Source organism: Phodopus roborovskii, unplaced genomic scaffold (genome assembly GCF_943737965.1).
Source record: "Phodopus roborovskii unplaced genomic scaffold, PHOROB, whole genome shotgun sequence".
Classification (NCBI taxonomy): Eukaryota; Metazoa; Chordata; class Mammalia; order Rodentia; family Cricetidae; genus Phodopus; species Phodopus roborovskii.
In genome coordinates, this window is record NW_026126416.1 from 18871755 (window position 1) to 18896816 (window position 25062).

Genomic DNA, 25062 nt, shown 5'->3' on the forward strand with positions numbered 1-25062 from the left:
AACTTAAAAATGCTTTAGCATCAAATGAAAACGAAACCACTGTTTATGAGAACCTATATAATACTACCAAGACAGTCCAAAGAGTAAAATGTATAGCTGAGTGTTCAGCCAGCTGTGACCTCTGCAAGCTGTAACAATGGCCTAGGCCTGGCATGTGTGTGAGCACACACATCATGACACCCATGTGGAATTCAATTTGTGGGAACTGGTTTTCTCCTCCTATTGCACATGTCTCAGAAACTGAACTCAGGACATCAGGCTTGGTCGCAAGTACTGTTACTCACTGAGCCTCTCACCAGCCCTTGGTAAGTTATTTGTGTCTTATAAAAATTCACAAATCACTTGGAAAATCACGTATTTTAAATTAAAAACAAAAGAAGATACTGAATGATTTAGTGATGATTGCTTTTTTCAGTGATTTAGTTGCTAAACCAACAGAGAATCACCTAGAAACCCCCAAAGCAGCAAGATGTGTACTATTCACTGCAGCCATGGGATAAGGCACGGGGGTATTGTCTAAGGAATACCAAAGGAAGGGAATGTGGAAATTTTGCTGAATTGCATGAATTCCAGGGTACCAGACTTGGAGGTGCAATGTTACACAGCCCACAGCAGCCGGTAGATGTGGAATCAAGTTACAGTCATGCATTAATGTTGGGTCCTTCTCACCTCTTTCTTTACTTCCTCTTCATCCTCCAGCGTCAGTGCAGCCAGCTGCTTAGCTCTCTGCTCCATCAGATTGACATATCGGATTGGGTTCGACAGAGCTTCAATCACATCTAAACAGGGAAGAGACACTGTAGGTCAAGGTTTCTGGAGGAGTTGACTATCCATCATCCATGCAAGGAACCATCCAAGCATATAATCCTTCATCCACTCATGCATTCATTCATCACTGGCCTACACATTCAGTGATGTAGCATCATTTATTCCTCCAGCTACCCCTGTGACTCTCCACTCAGATATGCCCCATTTGAAAACACACAAGGGTCAGGACTTTGCTAAAACGTCAGGAGAAACCAGTCACCCCGTTCTGAGAGCCAGGTCATGAAGATGCGAGGATGTGATGTGTAGACCCCTAGGTGGCACTTTTTACCTGCATATGTGTCTGGCACATAGTCTTTGACTTCTATGTAGACAAAGACAGCTGGGAGCATCAGGGGCTGGTTCCTCTCATTCCGCAGGGAGATATAGTGATAGCCTGGAGGGTGGCAATGACACAGAGTGTCACCTGTTTGATTCATAGTGCTAGTGACATCCATTCCCATCTGTGGTGCAAGACAAACAGTCCACTTCCTTCTCATTTCAAGGCACTGGGCTCAGGCTAGTCCAGCCTATTTTTATGCTGTGGCTGATATGCTTTGTCCCCCATGAGCACAGGCTAACCCAGACAATCCTTACTCTGTGGCTGTTGTGCTCTTTGCCCAAGTTCCCATATTGGAGGCTGTGTGATCATCCAGCTGCTGCCTCTGGACAGCTGGAGTCACAGGCCTGTGCTACTACTTTTTGCCAGAGATGGCTCCTGAGAGAGATTCTCATAAAAAGACTGACCCTGGCCTACCCAGTTCTCCAGTTTCCTGTCTGATGAGGGGATCCCCACCCCTACTTCCTTTAGGAAGCCCCCACTATTAGGTCTTTAGCAGAAAAAAAGAAGATAAAATTATCTTATCTTGACCTTGTAGCCTCTAAAGTGTGAGCAAAGTAAGCTTCTTTGTAAAGCAGCCTGACTTAGATATTTTCATTATTGTCATAAAAAAGAAACACATACAGTGCTACCCCATAAGACTGATGAGTTGGGAGCACAAATACTTTCAAGTTAGTTTTCAGATAGCTTGTTATGCACAAGTTTGTGGCCAAGGTTGATTTTTGCAATACAGCATGACAAAAACGAAAAACTACTTGGATTTGAATAATTTTAAAGCCTGTGTTATGCAGCAAAGTAACAAAAGAGCTAAGCTGTGGAATATTAGTTGAAGATGTGTTACATTCATTTATGCTGTGAAATATCTGTATAATGATGCAAAGATTTGTTGCATTCTTTTATGTTGCATTTGTTTAACTCTGTGAAGCTGTGTTACTATGCCTATCTGCAACACATGATTGGTCTAATAAAGAGCTGAATGGTCAAGAGCTAGGCAGAAGAGAGAAATAGATGGGGCTGATGGGCAGAGAGAACAGGAGGAGAAAGCTAGGGAAGAGAATTAGGGTTGGGAAAAGAAGAAGGAGGGGAGGACACGAGGGGCCAGCGACCTAGACATACAGTCAGCCATGGAGTAAGAAGGAAAGAAAGACATATAAAACAAAGAAAGGTAAGAACACAGAGTCAAAATGTAGTTAAAGAGAAACAGGATAATTTAAGTCAGAAAAACTGTCTAGACACAAGCCAAGCTAAGTTCAAGCATTCATAACAAAAATAAGTCTCCATGTATTTATAGTTATTTGGGAGATGAGTGGAAGGCTCCCAAAGAGTTAAAAAAATATAGAGCAACAGATCCCAAGTCATTCTTTTATACTTTTGGTTGTGAGCCTAGCCTTTAATGGCTTAGCCATCTCTCCAACCAGCTAAGTCATTCTTTAATGACAAAGTCTCTAACCACACTATCCATACCTGGCCGAATAGCCTGCACAGGCAAGATCCGGTGGCCAATAAATTTACCTCCTTCTTCATAGGCTGCTATTCTCAAACAGGCCAGAGAAGGCAGAACTACCTGTGGGGACATGGAATGATGCTGGTTACAAGAGCAAGAAAGTCCCAGAAAGAACTGGAAAAGAATTAGAGATCCTGATCCCACCTTTCCCAAAGCAGATATCTACTCACCTAATCTAGATAAAAGGTTGAACTGCCTCTATGAGGTAAGAAAAGCCATGAGCAGAAATGGTTGCACTTGGATGTGTCACCATGCTCCAGAAGCCTTTTATTTGAACCAAAGGGCACTTTCTTTTTACACATACATCATCAATGAAGAAGGTTCTGTGAACTCAGCTAGAGGGTCTCACCATTGTGCACATAGCTTTTCAGATGAAGCTACCTTGATATACTAAATCAAAACCCAATATCAATGGATTATGGGTATGTCTCAGAGGTTAAGAATATTGGTTGTTCTCAAAGAGGATCCAGGATCAGTTCCCAATACCCACATGGCAGCTCTCAAAGGTCTATAACTCCAGTACTAGGTGATCCACCTCCCTCTTCTGAGGGTACCAGGCTAGACATTCATATAAACAAACAAACAAACAAAGCTAAATATAAAAAAAGCTTTCATGATAACCTTTAAAATGCAACTGCTTTATCTGCTCACAACCAAATAATCGCTTGTTTTTCCTCTATTCAAAACACCCAGAAAGTTCCTGCCCCTCACAGCAGAGACCCACCTTTTTGAACACAATAGGTTCTTCTTCCCAGACAGGATTTACAGCATTTCCTTGGGATGTCTTGGTCTTAAATGCTTTCCTCCTTGTGTCCACAGGCAAACCAAACATGTCCACTTCCACATAAGTCCCAACCTTCTTATCAGAAAGAAACTGACCTGAAATAATCTAGAAAATAGCATAAAGTCTTGAAAAATGAGTAACAAAATATCATCAGCGAAATGAAATAAGAGCAAGAGCACAGCCACCACTGCTCTTCCACTTAAAGAGTTGATAGAGGAAACTGAGAATGGAGGGGTTAGAAGCCAATCAGATGGAGTCATATGGGAACAAGAAATGAACAAGCATCCTTGGACATCACCAAGTTATCATGACCTCTGTTATCACCCAGTTAGCCATCTGTACAACTATGGGCCTCCTTTGTCTGGCTATAGAATTAATGAATTAATCAATGTCCTGTAGTCAAGTAATACTCAACATTACATATTCCTATAACATTTCTTATGGTTTCTTCTATCTCTAATTGATTGTCAACATCTGGGGGACCCATCACCTATCATAAATGTTAATGGATACATTATCCCAGGGCAAGCTCAGAGAGCTTTTGGAGTTACTATGTCCCTGACTGTTCAGGATTTCTAGCCACATCAACAGGGTCATCTGCATTCCTCAGCTCCTAATGCTTATGTCCATGCCACCACTGTGCCATATTTCTGTTCCAGTGATCATCTTGAAAGTCCCTGTTATGAGTAAGCTCAGAAAGCCCCTGAGTAGCTGATGATTTTTCTCCAAGCATACAACCCAGATTCTCTGCATTTGCTCTATCACTCCTTGTTCCTGTTGCTCTTTCTGGAATGAAGTACAGGCACATTTTATTAGCTCCCATTAACCATTGTGGCAGATGATATATCCCTTGGATGTTGACAGTTGGGCTACACAGAGAGGAAGATGTGAGAGTTGTTTTGTGAATATGCAATCTTAAAATCTAATTCAATTCCAAAATATTGAATAATTCCATAGCTAAGCAAAGTAGGCTAATGACTGTATAGATGGCTGGCTGTGCAAGAGGAAAGGTAAGGATAAGCTTGGTGGGCACACACTTGTTATTTAACTTGGGTTCTACTTCCTAGCATGCTTTGTATTACATCTGCAATTTTTAAGTTACATGAATCCCACCAGGGATTCAGATGCCCTGAAGTTCTGGGTGCTTATGTTGTTTAATCAAAAGCAGAGTCCTGAAGTAGCCATGACCCTAAGCTTCAGGATTCTTGCCAGTAATTAGGGTAGATTTGGAACTGTGAAGTCTTTGCCAGAAGACCCACTTAGAGGTATGACAGGACCAATGGGATTCTGACCCAAGTTTGGCAGTGATGATGGAGGCATGTGGGACTTTATGCAGTAGCCTGCATTTTGGACAGAAGCTAAAAGGTAAATTTTGGGAGGGGCTTTCAACAATTTCTCCATTCACCCAAACTTTTATGTATCTATGTCATGGTTTTATAACTGTTTCCACTGTCAGAGTAGAATTTTCAAGACAAAATCAATAAGCAAGAAGACATTGGAATAAGGTGGATTTAAATAAGTCAAATTAGTTGTAAGGTAACAAGTAACAGGAATTCCAGAAAACAGTCTTCTGTCACTATAGGGCGCTTATGACAGTGTCCTAACCATTCTTGACAGTAATTAAACATCATTTGCTGAAAACAATTTCTTAAAATCAATACATTTATGCAGCATCACTTATGCCTAGTTTACTCTATAACATGGTTTGAAATAGAAATATAATTACAAAGCATTTCACTGAAAATTTAAGTTTGAAATTTTCACATAAAGTAGCTCACTTTGGGGAGAACTGAGGGCTGAACAGCATACTAGGTATGGAATGAGACACCTGTCATCCCAGCACTTAGGTTGAGTTGGGGGATCTGAAATTTAAGGTAAGCCTGAGCTAAATGGTAATGCTGCCTCAAAACAAACAAAACAACAACAACAAAAACCCACCACAAACAAAGACAAAAATCCAAGGGCTAGGGATGGAGATCAGTGGTAGAGTACTTGCTTAGCTGGTGCAAGGCCCTGGTGCTTTTATCAGTACAAAGTGTGTGTGGGGGGTGTGTATGTGTGTGGATGCTGTTTGGGTTAGATATTAAACCGACAGAGAGTTGTGTTAAGGTTAGTTTGAAAAATGTATTTAGTTTAACTTTGGTAGTTTATTAGTCATACGATTATTTATGGTAACACAAATGTATGAGACTTCAAAAAGTAAATTTTTATGTTTCATAACATTCTAGTATTAAAGACAACCACATGCTTCCAAAATCCATGGGAAAGCTCTTCATAAAAATGGAATCCTCTCATTGTATTAAAATACTTCTTGACAGCTAAAAATCTGTTGTCACATCTATTTCAAAGACTGAATAAAAGGATTTGGAATTCATTTTTTAGGATAAAATGCATAGTTAATAATGCAATCCTTTAAGATATAGTGACTTTTATATCCCTGAATATTTGGGTAGATTTTAAAAAAACATGCTATGGTAACTTGGAAGCTTTTGTTCAATATGTAATGACTAGAATTGATGAGAACCAGGGAAAGGGAGACCAGAAGCCCTCCACTGGGTTGCCTGGCTTCCCTGTGCATTTCCCAGTGGGATGTCTGCATACAAACAGAGGACTGACCCATGCTAAGTTTCTACTCATCTGTTTATTTAGCTCCATTTACTCTCATCTTAAAATTGAGGCTCAGCTCCGTTATTTCCTTGTAGTCTGGGGAAATTTCTAATAAGTATTTGATCCTTAAAAGGACAAAATATATGGAGAGGCCTTCCTAACTCCTAAGTTTTTAATGACAAAGATACTTCTTTATGCAATATAGATGATATTTATGTCTCTTCTCAGGGATGGGTTTGCATGTTCAGGGTAGGAGATGGGAGCTAGAGCAGGAAAGGGTGGGAGTGTACATACCTTAACGGATAAAGTGTTGGCTACTATCCCATCTACGATTCCTTCAGTAAATGGATCAAAATGCTTGTCCGGCCTCCTCATAAACTCTGGTTTTAGTCTGTAGCCACTCTTACCATTGTATTCATACATGCCCATGTTTATCTGCATAGCTAGATCTAATGATAAAAACAGCCCAGTGTAAATGAATTATACAATGGAATAATATTATAGACCACTTCCCTGATTGTTCACACCTTTACAAAGGAATAATTACACACTCTAGCAATTTACTTACACACACACACACACACACACACACACACACACACACACACGCATGCACGCACGCACACATGTAGGCACACACACACCACACCCTCCCAGCTATAATACCAAACCCATAGAGAGCCTCCAGGCTGGTTTATTGTGTTTATTTTTTCAATTTAAATACATTTTTATAAACATCACACCCATTTTAGTAACTATTTTTCGGCCTTACTTCTAACAGCTGTATAAAATTCCTTTGAATACATATATTGGAGTTGATATTTTTAACCAGTCCTTTTTTTGGACACATTTATTTTTAGTAATTCAGCATTTTACACAAGTCTTTTAGTGAACACCATAATGAAAGTTTTGAAAATTTATCAGTGCTTTTGCAAGGAGTGAGGGAACCCTGGGAATCAAAAGGTAGGCATGTTAGAAAAGGCTCCTTTTGTTTTGGTATGTCTTGCTAAAATGTCTTCCAGAAAGTTTAAATTAATTTATACTCACATAACAATTTTAGGTGATTTTTAAGGACTAATTTCTAGGATTATCAATGGATGCCCTCATTATTTATTAATTTACAGGAAAGCATTTTAAACGTGCATTACTGTGATTAATTATAGACAATATGAATTGTTCACAGACTTTTCCCAGTGGGCCTAGATTACTGGTCAAAATTTTAGCAGTCAGTGCATTAAATGAATGTCTAAATTTACTATAATAGCTGGGGATAAGCGCGTGCGCTCGCACACACACAAACACACACACACACACACACACACTTTAGGGCCTAGGAGCTTAGTGGTGTAGTTTTAACCTAGCATATGCCAAACTCTGTCCACCTTGTGCTTTTGAAATGGTGTTCCACTGGAATCAGAAAAGGCCAGCCTGAATACCAGCAAACTTAGGGGTGTTTCTGCCTCTCTAGAGCAGGGATGCTAAACGCTCATCATCACACCAAGCTTTTTTACACTGGCTCTAAAGGCCCTTGAGTGCCTATGCTAACAGGGCTTTACCAACTAAGTATTCTCTCTAACCCAGGGTTTCTTCTACTTTCTTTATGCTTCTGAATTCTCAGTTTTCCTAAAATGATTTTATACTACTTTTAAAATTGCTTGAAAAAAACAGCATGAAATCCATAGATACAAAATGTTTTTCAGAAATCATTAAAGACAACATCTAAATTTTCAAAATTTAGTTTTTTTCCTTTGCTTTGATTATCTTTCATTGAAAATTTAGTTTTCAATCAAATCTGGCTCCCCAACCCCTCCTAACTTCCCATGGTAATGGTTTGTAAATGCTACTTTGCAACAATGGTAGTGAGCTATTGACACTTACCCACTGTCTGGAAATTGAGTGCCACCATCTGACAGCCAGCATTCCAGAAGAGCTGTGGCATGTAGTTAGAGGAGTCCACACGTGTTCCTTTGGGGTATATCCTGCTAAGTTGCATCTTGTTGTATCTGGACCATCATGTTAAGTAGTGAATACAATTTCAAAATTATCAGTCTATTATATTCACTGCCAGGCTACTTTCCTATCTCTCACTGGAGAAATGAGGTAAAAAATTAATAACTAAATTGCAATGACAAGCAAAACATTCATAGAATGAATTAATAGAATAAATGTGTTCTTAGAAGCCAAGTAATACTATTGGGAAACCTGTGGGTGCAGAACCTTGGGACAGTAAGAATGACCAAGGCAAAGTCTATGGGATTTGGAGACATCAGACACAGTTCTAATGATGAAGGGCACTGCAAGAAGCTGGAATATTAAATCCCAGGGGAGGAGAGTAGTGTGTATGGCAGAAGTAGGAAGTAGGAACCATAAAGCTGAGTTTGAAAACCTCAGTCCTCATTTTCTTAACCTTCTCTGGGAATGGTATTTGCCCAAACTACAGCAGTCTCTACGATTAATAAAGAAGGTAAATATTTTAGTTTGGTTTTCATTCTAAGAGCCTTGTAGCCATTTAACACTGCTTTATCTTTGTAACATGACAGACTGGTTCATACCCCCACTTAAGGCAGAAGTTAGTTAAGGTCTGAGGCAGGCCAGACAGACTTGAGGCTTAACACTGGAGCTAGTTGGCTATAAGATCTTGGGAAGTTAATTTATCTTCTGTTTTCAGTTTCCTCATCAATACAATAACTGAGCAATTCCTCCATCATAGGATCCTTTTGAGAATTAAATGAGACAAAATACTTAAATAGGATTATCACAAAGTCAGTATTCAATATTAATGACAACGATTATATAACATAACTTTAATTATTATAGAGTTCACATTTGTTCTCTCTTGTGTGTGTGTGCGTGTGTGTGTGTGTGTGTGTATGTGTGTTTGAAGAGCGCCATAGTTTAGGCTGTCCTTGAACTGCTAATCTTTCTGCCTCAGCCTTCTGAATGAGACTTGGGTTATAGATGGAAATTATTCATGCATATTTCTCCTTATTGAACAAACAGCCCATGAATTCAGCAGGTGTAGTCAGCTGTCACTCATCAAATCAAGGATACTCTACAAATTCCACTGGAGACTTTGTAAGTTGTTCAAGTCCTTTGGTTTCCACGAAGGAAGACATTTCAAAGCTTTTATTTCTTTCTGAGTTCAACAACAACAAAAAGAACAAGAAATAAAATTTAGTGTTATAAATTATACTATAAAAGAAACAAACAAATGTAAAGTGAATTTCAGGGTAATTGATTTAACATTCAGTGTGTATAGTTGGACTTTTATCCATGAACCATTTACCAGTAATAAAAGTTGAGCATTGCAAGTTACCTCTTCAAGTATTCACAGCTTGGATGGGATATTGTTGTGGTTCTGTACTTTAGGATAATTAACAGGTATAGTGTGACAAGGAAAATGGTTTTGTTCTAAATCCCTCCAAACTGAATTTCTGGGGGGGGGGGATCTGCAAAAGATACTGTGGGGATGTTGGTGCTGACATTCCATGTTATTCATGCCCATATGTCAACTCTTAAAGCCCCAGCTAATGTGGCATCAGAACTAGGATCTATCAAAGGACTGGAATCCTCATTTCCATATTCGGTTATAATGGCCAAAGAGGTGAATGTGCTAAAGAAGTCAATATTCTCGAATATCCAGAATGTTAGGAAAACACACCAAATGTGCTCTACAGGGAGCAGGGAACAAAACAAAGTGACCTCAATTTAGACTGACTGACTGTTCCAGCAGCAGCTATGCCCTATACTCGGGCATGTGTTGCACACTGTTGGTAAACAACTCTGTATTTTGAAAACTGGTGATTTTGGGGAAGATTTCCCTTCTTTGACTCCCTCATTTTCAAAATGAGGCCCTTTTTCTTACTCTTGATCACCGAAGTCTCTATCCATCACCCACTTGCCTACTTTGCTTTCAGGGAGCCCCGATTCCTTTATTTTGGTTCATCATTAATTTACTTTCATGCAACTAATTATTTTAAGCATGACTGTTAATTACAATTAAGTCTTCATGATGGGTAAAACGCAACCAATGAAATTCCTAGCCTGATCAAGTGACAGGAACCACAGAAAGTGTGTGAATGTCACTGCATTCCAGAGAATGTCCACTTCCTGCTCCTCTACCTCAAATCACCTTTAGGAGCTTTACAGCCAAAAGGTAGGAAACTCCCTCCTCCTCGCCTTAGGATGCTTTACATCTTCAGATAACAAGAATCAGTAATTATGGCACCCAAACCTGCTGAATTATTTATATATGAGATGTGATGAAATTTAAACTGTTTGTGTATCAAGATACCAACTGCCGCTAAGCAGAAGCTCACATATATAAGTAATCATGCCACATAGAAGCTTGAAGTTGGGTATCTACACCGTTTCATTTAGGTAAGATTTCAGTTAAGCAACCCGGAAGCCTCAAGGATCCGCTTACTCTGGTCTTACCTTACACTTTGTGTAAGTATAAAGGGCACTTTCATAAAAGGGTTTTCCCCATTAGGTAACAGACAGATGACTTCTGTACTCGATATGGATGTATAGTTGGGTGAAAGGGAAACAAAGAGAAGTGCAAAGTGAGTTACTTAGTCTCCTCAATATATGAAATGAGCTGGAAAAATGGAGCCTGGGTGGGTTGGTTGCATTTTGTGTCGTCAAGCTTATGTGAGGCTTTCTTGCTTCCCCTCTACGAAGAGGACAGATGCTTAACACTGTCACTAAGTTACTAGGGGTCCCACACAGGTTATAGCCAAACGAATGAAATGTGAAATTCTCAATCACCTGGACACTGGTTTGATATCTTTCAGGTAACCATGCATGGTGTGTAGGTCCATAGAATATATGCTGGAGGGTCACGAAATATTGTCTTATGATTTTCTGATATGTCATATACAATATTGAAGTGTTAAAAGAGTTATAGTTCTGTAATGATACCAAGATGGCATAATCCATGCAAATATCCTAGTTGTCCAGAACAGAACACTTCTTGCAGCTTCTGAGTATCTCCTGTTCAGGCTACACTAGGGATTTTTCCAGTAGGAAAGCTTACTTTTTGAAATTTCAAAGGACTCAAACTTGACAGGCTGAATATAGTTCACGAGGTTTGACATCTCTTCTGTGGCCATGGCCTCACTGCCCGCAGTTCCCTGGAAGCAGGAATAAAAAAAGTTATGAAATATTTCCAGAGTCAGCATTATACCATCTAGGTTTATCTTCTTAGGAAAGTGAGGGAACAGAAAACCCTTCTATTCTGGAAGGAGCCGTGCAGAGAAAGCCACCACAGGAGAGGAAGGCAGGCCGGGTGCTCATCACAAATACTTGGTGGCACATGTGTTTTGGATTTTAGATTTTGCAGTATTTGTTTATACATAATGGATATTTGGGGGATGAGTCCTAAGTCAAACAAAAAAATCATTTAAAACTCACTTTAATGTTATACCCACTGCCCATTTTTTTTCAGTGCTGAGTATTAAAACAAGCACATAACAATTTTAAACATGAAATAAAATTTCATGGTATAGAATTTTCCATCTGTGGCATCAAGTCAGCCTTCCAAAATTTTGTGGTTTTGGGCATTCTGGATTCTAGATTTTCAGATTCGGTATGCTTGGTGTACATTTTATGAATGGGAGAGCTGGCGGGTGGTCTATGGGCAACAGTATCAGTACCTCCCTTTTAAGTGCAAATCCTCAGCCCTTGTCCAGACATCAGGAATAAAAATCTGCATTAATACAGAGATGCCCCGGAGAACTGTTGTGCTCTATGGCAGAGAGCACTGTAGTGAGTAAATCAAGAACTCACTTGACAGTAACAACAATTATTGTGTAGGTAAACACTGTAATAACTGAAAAAGTAATTATACTTTGTGGAAGTAAGTGGGATCTAACAAAAAAAAAAATCTATACTTCTTGACAACTCCCCTCCCACATTGGTTCCTGTGTGACAAAGTGTGTTGTATGTCATTAGGACAGCAGCTTAAGTCCCAGAGCAATGTCATCTGGCATTAAATCCAAAGGCCAAGAATCAGAAGCCATTTCCCTATTTACCTGAAAATAGAAATCAGTCCTATATCATGTATGGTTTTATAATTATCAAAAGTAAATCAAAATCCAGGTGTGATGGTGCTTGTCTTTAATCCCAGCACTCAGGAGACAGAGGCAGGCAGATCTCTAAGTGAGGGGCCAGCCTGGTCTACACAGTGGGTTCACGGACAGACAGAGCTACACAGAGAAACCCTGTCTCAACAAATAAAGGATGTGAGCTCAGAACAGTGCCTGGCAAATAGTAAGATCTGATATTATTTTATATGTTACCTGAAATTACATATTCCTTAATAAAAGTGTCAGTGGGAAAAAAAAAAAAACACATCATTACTTGCACAAGTCAGGTCACTACAGATGGGTCCACTATTTTCTCAATCCTTAGTTTAGAAGTGAAAATGCACAGAGAGGGGTTTCTTTGGGAAAATAGCAGCAGAAATATTCCAGTTAAATGTCAACTGGGAAATACTCATTTGAAAATAGATAACTGTAAAATGATCCAAGTGTACCCTGAAGCCACTCAATGCAGACACAATGTCCTCATTATTCCTGCAGTTTCCCTCTTGGAAATCAAGATACAATTTAGTGGGGACCTAACGAAGAACGTTTCACACTAAGCGGGACACCATGGTTCATGTGTGTGGTCTCAGCTACATGGAGACAGAGGTGAGGGGGCTGCTTGAACACAGGTGTTGGAGGCCATTGTAGGCTACATCGTGGGACTCATTCAAAAAATAAATAAAATACATAAAAGTTCAGACCACATCAAAGCAAATAATTATAAGGAAAACAAAGCCAAAGCAGAATAGCTCATTGACCCATGTGTGGTGATACACACCCAGCATTTTAGAGGTTCAGGCAGGAAGAACCTCTAGCTAGCCTCATCTTCAAAGTTAAGTTAGAGACCAGGTTGGGCTGTCTCATGAGATCCTAACATAAAACCAAGCATGTAAACAAACCCCTCAGTAAACAAATGATGGGGGGGGGTTGCTTTTATTTTCTTTAATTAAACTACAAGGCTGTCAGTACAGAGCCAAAGATTCTATACCATATTTGAATGCAGATACAGAATAATATTCATGATAGCAACTGAAAGAAAATTCTGCAATCGCCATTGAACTAATTGTCCCTGGTTTGTTTCCAAGTTCTGTATGGATATTACTTCTGAGCTGGTAGCATAACTCGGGGAGCTGGAATCAACATGTAGCTTCAGTGGATGTAAAACCAAAGCAACGGAAGCACTGTTACATCTCCGAACATTCCTGCAAACCCTCTATTTTCTATGGACTCAGACCATTCCACAAACCATTGAATTGACTCAAAAACTGGGGATGGCAATCAAATGTCCTGTGCTTATTCTTTCTGCCACTAGATGGCAGGAGGTCTCCACAAGAGATCCATAAGATGCACATTGTGGGTCAGATTCCCTAGCCTTAACTTACCTCATCCATGGAAGACTTTTTACAGTCATCATCGTCATCATCGTCGTCACTCTCCGTATCTGCTTCCCCTGTCAAATTTTAATCACAGACACGATTTCAGTATTTGAAAGTTCGAAGAATTTGCAAAAATAAGCACACTACCCACTAAAGCCAGGGATGCCCTGGAAAGCAGATATTATTGCTTCTTTTAAAGTTTTTTTTTTTTTTTAATTATTCTCAAGGATTTATGTTCTCTTAGCAACAAATAATTAAAATGACATTTTGACAATTTTTTCAGAAATTTTATTTTTAATAAATAACACTAAAAATTTCAAGTTCAATTAAAAACGCTCATCTTAAAATTTCCCCTCCATCTTGTCTTAAAAACATGTCATTGAATATAATTTTATTTCTGTGCATCTTATTGTAATGTACATATTCTCTCCCAGAGATGTTAAATTCTGGGGCCTGAACACAGACGAACTCTGCTTATGGTTTTTTTTTTTTTTTTTTTTTTTTTTCTGTCCTGTCCAAAGCCAGCACAGAGCACAGCACAGACGAACTCTGCTTCTGTTTTTTTTTTTTTTTTTTTTTTTTTTCTGTCCTGTCCAAAGCCAGCACAGAGCTCAGTGATCAACCTTCTCCAAACAAAGGGCCTCCCGGAAGCTGAAGAAGTTTATGAGTGAGGTCAGGAACTGTGGGAAAATGGCAGCACAAATGACTACGTGAAAACTACCAATGAAGAGTTACTTAAATAATGCATAGACCACAAAGATGAGCATCCTTCAGCTCTCAGGGAGTAAGAGCCAGAGATGGTGGGTAACTAGGAGGAAGCAGAGTCTTGTGAACTCAGTGGGTGGGACAGCATGCACAGGGCCTGGTCAAGCCAGACCAAATCCTAACAAGGGGGAGGGAGGGCAGTGTGAAGTCTCACCTTTAGATGAGCAAGAACTGGCAACTAATACAATCTGGAAGAGGGACAATAGGCTTTCTCTAAGAGTTTGGCCCCTGGGGAGGTGACCATGTTTGAGGGGAAGGCTGCACATCTATCTGAGAATATCTGGGCAGTGTAAAGCGGCACTGAAGAATTCAAAACAACAGCAGCAATAAAAATAGAACACAAGGTTGGAAGGGTATGGAAAGGGGAGTGGACCTGGGAAGAGTTGGGGAGAACATTATCAAAAAACACTGTAAGAAATCCTCAAAGAACTAATAAAGACATAAAAAAAGATGACATTTCTTTAAAAGGGCAAGATAAAATAATCTAGTGAAAAAAGAAAACAATGAAAATAAAAAATAATCAAACACTTTAAAATCACTGTGCTTGAAAATCTATGCCAATCTGACCTGATTTCATCGTCATATTGAGCCAATATGCAGTCATTTCAATTGGTTGGTTCTACTCTTCTCCCCAAGAGTTAATGGATATTTTTCAGGTAAAATACACACATTAGTATATTAAGCATTAAATTCTTGTATACTTCTAAGCTTAACTTAAACACAAATCCATCATGTAAAAACACTTTTAAAGAAAAAGTCCCAAAAAGGCTCCCTGAGCAGCCTTTGTTTCTCCCACTGCAATAGCATGAACGTCCCGATAGATGGCAGCATGAGCTCGACATGGAGGCAGTGTGCAGTGCCTGGCACCTGCTCCCAGAGAGGCTTTCTGGAAAGTTGGCCACACTCTTCAGTCAGTGTAGACGACACAGTGACCGAAGTCCTGCCTTCCAAGAAGCTCCTAAGTGTTTTCGGGTGAGTGACCAAGCTCTGTCAGTAACTGGATGGCAGTGGGGGACCATCCATGAACGAGAAAGACTTCTGTGACAGTAAAAATTGTGGATGGATTGTTACAAAGAGCCATATGAAGCCCTTGATGATGCTGATGTAATAAATAATGTGAGTCCCTTGTATTTGGTGAAACTTATATCCTGTTATATTACAGACACATTGTTCTAGGAGGCTGCTGCGTGATATTTCATATGCATCTATTTCACCTGAAGTCCTTCTTTGCATTATTTTTAATCAGAGAGGGGTTCCTTCAATCAAGCAATCTACAAAGATGATTGACAGAACCTTCTACAAAATGTTCCATGAGACGTAACAGTTGTTCAATCATCATTTCGGATACACTGTCAGCTCATCTCTAGGATTGTGTGAGGAAGAAAGACATTATCTTCCTCTACGTGAAATAAAGACCCACCTTTTCCTTAATAAATTTAAGAAAGATAGCCATTTCGATGTGGATTTATATGTCAGCACAGGAGAGTCTGTGAATACTTATGGGGCTTTTCTTGTAAGACCTTGAAAGGACCCTGGGGAAATCTACTTGAAATATAAAAAAAAAAATACCCTTTTAAAAAGCAACAATAATAACACTCCAAAGCAGTATCTTACTTGACCCTGGTGCTTTCTGAAAAGCTAAGAGTTGGCTCCCAGAAGAGGACTCTAGACAACAGAGTGAATTAGCTTTTGAAATAAGAATCAGGCCATGTTTTTGTTGTTGCTAGAGTTTCCAGTACTGGGCACACCCACAAAACAAATGGTAAATTATGGGGACTCTTTATTTAGGGGTCTACCTACATACTGAAACCTCCAAGAGTCTGCATGGCAATAAACACTGATTGCCCAACAGACTCCTGGCTAGCTGAGGAAATCTAGAGAACTGCTAACAGATTGCAGCTTTTTCTGTGTCAAGCAAGCATGTCCACTGCCTGTAGGAGTCATTATTGGAGTTATGCATCCAGTTAATGGGAGGGGGAACTGGAAGTACATAAGAAAAGGCAGATGGCACAAAACCCACCAAGCACCCACGTGCAAAGGCAGGCACAGGGGGACAGGCTGGGAAAGAAGTGGCCTCTAATGATAATCATTTCACACTTCAAATGCGTTCTCACTGAGAACGAAGTTGTTTTTCAAAAATGAATCAGAATTATGTCATGATGTTTGAAAAACACGTTCGTGAACCACGGGGGAGTGCGGGGAAATCTTTTGAAAGAATGATATAATGCCTGTTCCTTAGGCTGCCGATTTAAATAATAAGAGCAGTTGACAAGGGGGACAGAAAGTAGAAGAGGTAAAGCTGGCTCAGCCAGGGCTTGGGGGTGTAACATGCTAGCATGTGAGAGGCCACAGCACAACAGAGAACCAACCAAAACAAACCCCAATAATCAACCAAACAAGGAGGCCGTGTTTCTGTTCTGACTGCCCTTAGATTTTATGCTTTAACATTGCAGTTGTTCACAGATGTTTAAATTTATGTGTGATGGGCCTAGGGACATACAGATACATGGGCACTGTGTGGATGTTCATCAAATAACGATGAGTCTACATTGAGACAGAAAATATGACCAGACTCCCGAAGACACTACAGCACCATTCCAGTTACTTCTAAGGGCAATAGTTACCCTAACTTCTAACAGTCTGTCTTGCTTTTGTTTGCTTTTCACCTAATGGAGAAGGAGCTACATAGCAACTGCATGTTTTTTGTATTTGACTTCCTTTGCTAGCTGCTGTGTTAACAGTCACAAACTCTTTCACAGACAGCCGGAAATCATGCCCATCATACACATTATTCTTTTGAATGACTATAGCATGATTTACAATCAGCTGATGGAGTGTCGGCTTCCAGCGTTTGGGTATTTTAAATAATACTGCTTACAGCAGTTTCAGTCTCTTGATAACTGTCACTACCCATTTCTTGTTAGCTCGCTCCTGAGGAATGGAACTGGGGCAGGGGAGTATCCATACTTGGCTTTTCTCAATATATTAAACACCTTCCTTCCTTCCTTCCTCCTTCTCCTTGTTGGCTTCTTTCCTCTTCCTTCCCCTCTTCTGTTCTCTTTCTTCTTTTTCTGTTCAGAGGACAGGACCCAGAGCCTCATCCCTGGCAGCAAGCACCCCATAGCAAACTTAGAGCTATTTTAACATCATCACATCCCCCATAAGGAGGTCTTGACAACAATCAGGATTCCCCTGGATGAGGGGAAATAAATTAGGCTCCATGACAAATGACCCAAGGGAAACTAGGGGCCCCTTGAATTTTTATTCCTCATAATCACAAAAAGTCAGTTTCAATCTAACAGGAAAGCATTGACCAGTCACTTTCATTAACAATGCAGGTCATTTAGTTACTTCATGTTTTTAAAGAGCTCTATAAAACATGGGAGGACAGCAAGGCCCAGAACACTTTAGTGGCTGCATTAAAGCCTGGCCAATCTTGTCTTTCCTCCTCCCACTGATGCTGCCCATGGCAAAGCTTAGAAGCCAGTGGCTACTGGAAGGCTGATTTGCCTCAAGTGTAAGCCAGAGAAACCCTTCCCCGAAGATATGCTGACTATGCAGGTGAGGTCCAGCTGAGGTGGGGACTGCCCCAGACTGTCCCCATGGGCCTAAGTGACACTAAGTGAAACCTAGAGTCTATGAACTGACCACGTTGTCAGTTCATAGTAGTCAGAGCATGAAACTGACCACACAAGAAGGACTGGAGAGATGATGCAATATTGCAGACTTTGAAGCTGGAGGAAGGGACTCATGAGCCAGTGAATGTGAACTGCCCCTAGGACTCGGAAAAACACAGGGACCTCCTTCCTTAGACCTTCCAGAAAGTAAGCGAACCTGCCTGACACCTTTGGTTTATTCTATAAGCTTTCTCGGGAATCTTTGGACCCACAGAGCTTGAGGTTAAGTCATCCTTGTTTTTAAGTTTGTGGTAGCCGTGGAAAAGCAATGCAGCTTAAAACTTCCAAAATCTGAAAGCGAAAAGCTGCTCTTCTAGGCCAGTTTCTGAACAGCAGATCTGAAAATCCACTCATGGTGCACCCAGCAGCTCCTCACCAGCTCCTGGAGATGAGGGCTCGAACACACTGGAGGAGTCGCTGTACGTGTTGGAGGCTTGCTCAGACAGCTTCTTTTTGCCACTCCCCTCTGATGACTTGTGTGATTTCTTCTTGTTTTTCACCAAGATTTTATACATCAAATCCATAGGGCTTGGAAGAGGAACTCCAGACTCCAGCTGTTTAAAAGAAAGCACAGTCCCCGAATATTAGCTACTAATCACCAGTGATATGTTATCACACTTGTTAGTTGACTTTTATATCTTAGCCAATTAGGCTTACATGTATACTTGTAACATTTTCCCCATGAATATTGCTTTCATGTTTTAGTTATGTCAGTATTTATACTGAAAATTGATAAAGTTCTACTTGCCTATAATTTTCCCATGGAGAAGAAGATGAAGAAACAATAGTTAACTCCTTTAAAAACAAAACAAAAACAAAACCTGTCCCCTCCTTTCAGATGTCTTACCAAATCCACCACACAGCTTTGGATCCCAGAGCCTCTAGATTATCATCTATTATGTTTAACACATCTAAAGAAAGAGTTCTAGTTAAAACCTGCACTTCTTGCTTTTTTAAATAAAAGATCTATTTAAATGACTGAACTCATTTTCCACAACACAACTACCAAAGTAAGAACACAGAAATGTACTGGTAGATTTAATGGTTGAACCTGGACTTTTAGGCATTTTCTGATGGACTGTGTATGTCTAACCATTTTACTGCAGAACATGTAAGTCATCCCTGACCCCCCTTCAGTGAAAGGCATGATATCTGACGGGAAGAATGGGTGACGTTGGGCAAAAGTTTCCAAATAAATGTCTCGGTCAGACAACGCTTTACGACAGCAGAATCCCATGTTGGTTTTAGATGGGTGTTGGCCTCAGCCAAGAGGGATGACACGATTTCAGATCTCCTTCTAGGCCTGAGATCCAAGTTGTTTTATCACTGAGTGTCATTTTACTGCTGCAAATTTGCTCATAAAACGGAGAATCAATTTCCCACGAGAAGGTTATGAGTTACTGTATCAGGGACACAAGAGAGGCTTATTTTTAGGAAGACTTTTGAAGTCCCATAAGCTAGCCTTTAGTCTTTGATTGCCATGAGTCCAGGGACTGGTATGAACTCACTTAACAACATGCAGACACTGGGACAAAGTGGCCTGGAGGAAGTAGTGATCCCTTTCGGTTATGGCTGCTCTTTCCCCTTCTGAACAAGGATGTGACTGCTCCCAGCTCTGGGGTGGGGGTGGGGGTGGGGGCATCCTTTTATTGTACTCAGATGTCACAAGGAGATGAGGAGTTCTTCCAGTGTCACAAGCTGCAGTCGCTTAAACTGAGCCCAGGGTCCTAAAGTGGCATGACCAGGGACTTACAGCTCCAAGCCTTGAGGGCCAGGGTTCTACTGATCCAGGCTTAAGAAGCTAAAGATTTATGGTGATTGGCATTCCAGTTGGTGGATCATGGTGTCCGGCTTTAAACACCAGCAGCCTGGAACTTCGTGTCTGTAATCATCTTCAGCTTCCCATAGCAGTGAACAGCAGCAAGGGGCAGTGACTACTTGTGTTCTAATTCCCGAAAGAGCTTAGGGTGTCAGGACCCTGAGCACCAAGAAATCCTAGCATTAGAGTTTGGGACCCTGGGAACGGGGACACACGGCTTTAGATTCCTATGCACTGACTTCTAACAGATGGATCGATCTCAGTTTCCCCTTCCCAGCTCTTGCCAGCTCATTGTGCCTCTAGCACCTTTGTTCCTGCCCCTGGCCACTCTTTAGAATCTCACTGTCATCCCGGTGATGCTGTCCTGCTACTGCTTCTACCAGCTCCTTTTCGGGTCCCCAGTTCAGCCAGCTGACTTAATAAGAACAAAGCAACCCAAAGTCTCATGAACCCTAACGCTCCAACACCAGGGGGCAGCACAGGGCGCTATCTCTGGACAGAGTCCTATTTGGCTACACAGCTTGTTTCTATTGTGGCAAAGGGGGCGTGGTGTGTGTGTGTGTGGCGGGGGGTCTGCACCCATCCCAGTGCAGAACCTCACATCAGTTAAGGATTGGGCTTGCCTGCTGCATTAATCACAAGCCTCTGCCAGGCCATGTGGAAGCAGACTGGCCTCTGTGAATATGGCTGTTAAGAGTCCGCCAAAGACTAGTGACAGCAGGAAGTCTGGTGCACGCTGTTCAACAAAGAGGTGGCTAGAATAGTATTTCATGGATCTGGAGTTGGGCTTTGGCAGCAAGAAGCTTTAGTTGCAGACCAGCTCCCTCAAGGCCGGCATATAATGTTCAGGGCTGTCAGACTGCCATAACGGCAGTCCAGCTGGCTGCTAAAGAGGTTCTACTTGGCTGACAATCCTCTACTCAAGCATCGGGACATAAGGAAAGGGGCTAACAACTGTCCATTAGGGATTCAAATCTACTCGGCTCCCCAGGATCTTGTTTAAAGGAAAAATAAGCAGTAAGAGAGGTGCTTACAAACAACATTTAACAGTGATCTATTCTTAACTGAATACCCATGGGGAGAGTTGGGGCATTTTTATGCGCTCACGACTACAACAATAGAAACCCGAGCGCTGCTTCAAAGGTGAATGCAAGTGGACAGCAGGTGGCAGAAATAGGCTGAGGAGTCACTGTTGCCACCTTTGGCATTTATTTCAAAGGGTGTTACAAAGATGCACGGGTTAGGGGTGGGGGTGGGGGCAAAGTCCAGTCTCTCCGCTGTCTCTGTGAGTTGACTTGTTGTCATCGATGAAGACCCTGCAGTCTTGATTGATCCCTGCCAACTGAAACATTCTCTCCTTGAGGGAAGCGGGAGACTGATGGGATCTAGGAAGTAAACAAATCTCACACCCTTAGGCTGCTCCTGAAACCAAGACTCTCAAGGCCCCTTTCCAAGGTTATATAAGCAGTGTGGACTGCTTGCTAGGAGAGACTGTTCAGCCTGTGTAGCAGCTTGCATTATCAGTCAGGGAGCTCCAGGGATGTAGCTTTCACAAGTCAATACCCACGCTGGAGTAGGCTTTTGGATTGTGTAGCCACCTTTGTGTCATTCACACTCCTGTAAGTAACCTTTCACCTATATTCCCAAAAGTCACCCCGATAAACTCATGGTGCACCAAATTAGCCTTTGGTAGAATAGCTACTTTGGCCTGCCCTCAGTAACTTATCTGAGGGTGACATTTGTTCACAAAAACAAAACAAAGAAACCTACTGTGTCACTCTACGCAGAGATGGAGGGACACGACTAGAAAAGAGAAGGAAACAGACCACATCTTCTGACTTCATCTGGGCCCTGTACTACAGTCCCACAGAGCAAACCATATTGCTCAGCTACTTATACAGAGGAAGCATCCCCCAACCTGTAAGTAGTAAGTGCCCTCTTCAAAGGCACACGACACAGTACTTACTGGGTATTTTTCCAGTGGCTCCATAAGGAGGGCATCACCAAAGATTAATCGGCAATACTCGGCCATCTTGGCTTGCTGCTTGGGGCTAAGAGCAAGAAGAAAGGAATTATGGGGCTTTGTCAGAGAAGTTACTTTGCATTGCTAACACAGAAAGAGGTCAGTCAGGACCAATTTCCCCAATTTCCATCCTTCTGAGACCCTGTTCTGAATATCACACGCACGCCACACATTGGCACAGCATGCAGGCTGGGTGTGTGAGGCTGTTTTTAAGGCTGTCCAACACAACCCAGATGAAGGCCCAGCTCACCATTTCCCTGTCTCTGGACCCAAGAGATTCTGAGAGTTAGAGCCTTTGTTCCTTTTGTTGGACTCCCTGGTTTTATGCCAACTGTAAAGCACCTGGGATAGGAATGGTTTTGTTTTGTTTTGTTTTTTCTGATTCCATTTGGAGTCTTAGGTAAAATGTATCAGAGTAACAGAAAGTACAGACAAGGATTATCGATAAGGAGGCAAGAGGGGAAGGAAGAGTGAGCAAAAGGAGTGAATAGATGGAGAGACAGAACCGCACATACAGAAGAAGACCAAGCAGAAGGGTTTGTGTGTCCAGGTGAGGGATGTGGAGGGAGGGCAAAGCACCCTTAGGTGAAGCTGTCTGCACGTCTTCTCCTTTCTGTTTTTTTTTTGAGAGATGGCCTCACTCTGCAGTCTGGGCTGGCATGGTATTTGAGATCCTCCTGCCTCAACCCTATGGGTGCTGAGAAGACGGCACACATACCCCTCTGTGCCTAGATTTGCTTACAGCAACTCTTCTGTGCAGAATGAGTGGAGCAGAGTGGGGAGGGGCCCATGCCAGCTGCCAGAACGAACCCGTTCTGACCAGAGCTGGAGTCCAGCTTTGCCAAGTTAAGCTCCTTGCTCTGAACTCTAGTGAATCTGCACAGGAAAGATTTTTAACTGCTCCTGTAACTGGACAAAGGATGCTGGGAAGAGGCAATAAACAATGGGTTCAATCACCTTTGAAGAACTACAACGTCCAGATGCATAAAATTGTCCCACAGGGAGCAGATGCCAGTCTGTGGCTAGCCTAGATGAACTATGCCTCCAGCCCTCGTAAAGATGCTGTGAGAGGCAACACCCACATCCTTTCAGCACTCCTGTTTCCCTTGACCTTTTCAGATGCAATTAAAAACTAGTTTTATCATCCCATGCAATGGTAAACAGCATTACACAGTACCCAGTACTGCTGGGTTGAGGTTTACGAGCTTTGGTTGTGAACTACAGGCTGAGGGTCCTGACTTCCTCTGGTTGTACTGCAATGACACTCCATTTTAGCTAAAAAAAAAAAAAAAAAAAAAAAAAAAATGTACTAAAGAGAGCAATAGTAACTGTGATGAAAATGATGCTCCTTTACCATAAATCATAATGATTATGAAATATAATTCCCATTTTCACTCCTTCCCTGAAGAGTAAGCCTAGAGCACACTGTGTTTTCTGGGAAGGGGTACTTAGACTGATGGTCTGCTGCAGCAGAAGGAAGGGGCCCATTAAAACTGTCTCTAACAAAAATAAAGCCTGGCTCCATGGTCAGGTGAGCTTTGGAAGATCATATGTCAACCCTCAGCATCATTATCTTCTTGGAACTGCGGAGAGAGTAAAATGAAAGATTCCAAGAACTTGCAACGCCCCACCTGACAATGTTACATCTTTCTTTGGAGACACGGACTTTTTATGTGAGTAAAGCTGGCTGCAAACTGTGTATCCCAGGCTGGCTTAAAACTTGTAATCCCTTGTCTCAGTTGGGATCATGTCCACAGCAAAGCCTTATACTTTCTCCATTGTTCCCCTCTTGCTTGATCAGGATTTCACTGTGTAGTCTACATAGCTCTAAGATTAGAGGATGACAGCTCTCGGAAGTGTGAGAAAGGACTGGCCATTGAATAAATCCTGAAACATAGAGAAGGTAGTTTAGGGATAACTCACTAGAGGCTATATGGATGGGACCTTTGGGACTGGCAGGGAAGTGCTTGATGATGTAGATGATTTTTGCCCAGTGCTAACTTACACAGGAAGTCTGTCAGGTCAACATGCTCTCTGGATGAAGCTGCGGATAGGGCGCTTGTGCCAGGCCCTGTTCTAGGGTGCACTGAAGAATGTGGGAACAATGCAGCAAACCTGCATTTTGAACAAAGCTGTGGGTAATTATGATGTGAGTAGACTATGAGCCACATGCAACATTCAGACCACCTGGCGTGCCACTAAAGTACAGATTCACACTGAGATTCTAATACAGGACCAAGGTCCAGATGTTTCTAAGAAGTCCCCAGGGAGCATTTGCCACTGCTTTGAGGAAGGCACTGTGAAAGAAGTCTGTGTAGAGACAGAGAGAAGATGTAGGTATCCAAGAAAAAAAAAAAAAAAGTGAAGTGTGCTATTTAGTAATCAGGCCATTTGTGTCCTCAATAAACACAAATGTCCTCCTAATAGAGCAGAGAGCAAACTGAACACACACACACACACACACACACACACACACACACCCGTGGAAAAGAAAGAGAGTTTAATTACAGGTCATACCCACAGAAATAAAGGGCATTAAAACTGCAATTAACAAAGAAATCATGTAGCTTTTACAGTATCACCATCAACCACTGTGGTAATAAAATAAAAGGGAAACTTCACAAATATATTATGTGCTTCAAGCCATAGCATATATTTCTAAACATATTAAAATATCCACACAGCATCTGCCCAAGAAGTCAGTCTTCTGTCAAAGAATATACCCCAATGTATGGGGCAAAACTCTACAAAGATAAACGAAAGCCAGCGTCCTTTCTGGACCTTGTCAAAATCCCAGTTTGTGGTGAAGCCAAGCTTGGAAGTCACTTCAAACAAATCAATAAGATTCTTTCTTTGAAAATGCTAAATCACAAAGCATGGGGGACCTTTCAAAACTCTCTCTCTTTCACTCTCTTTCTCTCTCCCCTTTCCTCTTCGTCCCCCTCCCCCCTCTTGTTTGTGTGTGTGTGTGTGTGTGTGTGTGTGTGTGTGTGTGTGTCTGTGTATGGTGTAAAGCCAGGCGTATATGTGCTACACAGTGGGTATGTGGAGATCAGAAGACAATTTTGCACAGTTGGTTTGTCCCAAAGCACCTTTTGTGGGTTGTGGGGATTGAACTTGGGTTGCCAGGCTTCCAGAGTCATGCCATAACTTCACTCACTGAGCCATCTTGCTGGCAGGAAGTAGGGGTATTTTTTTAAACAGGAATTCTAATTTAGGAAGTGGGAAGCAGCTCTCTGGGAATCCTAGGCAGCAGGCAAGTGAATTGAGGGCC

General features: G+C 41.5%; 1 protein-coding gene across 2 annotated transcripts in view; it reads right to left on the reverse strand.

The window, feature by feature from the left end:
- The window catches only part of Plcb1 (phospholipase C beta 1), a 648366-nt gene that overhangs the window by 121420 nt on the left and 501884 nt on the right, over window positions 1-25062 (reverse strand). For both annotated transcript variants that reach the window (XM_051183312.1, XM_051183313.1), the window contains exons 13-23: window positions 21732-21816; window positions 18323-18500; window positions 13511-13578; window positions 11078-11174; window positions 9091-9175; window positions 7918-8042; window positions 6334-6488; window positions 3373-3537; window positions 2609-2708; window positions 1097-1201; window positions 670-779 (exon numbers count right to left, since the gene is read on the reverse strand). In XM_051183312.1, the coding sequence (XP_051039269.1) occupies window positions 670-779; window positions 1097-1201; window positions 2609-2708; window positions 3373-3537; window positions 6334-6488; window positions 7918-8042; window positions 9091-9175; window positions 11078-11174; window positions 13511-13578; window positions 18323-18500; window positions 21732-21816 (1273 nt within the window). The remainder of the gene's footprint in view (window positions 1-669; window positions 780-1096; window positions 1202-2608; window positions 2709-3372; window positions 3538-6333; window positions 6489-7917; window positions 8043-9090; window positions 9176-11077; window positions 11175-13510; window positions 13579-18322; window positions 18501-21731; window positions 21817-25062) is intronic.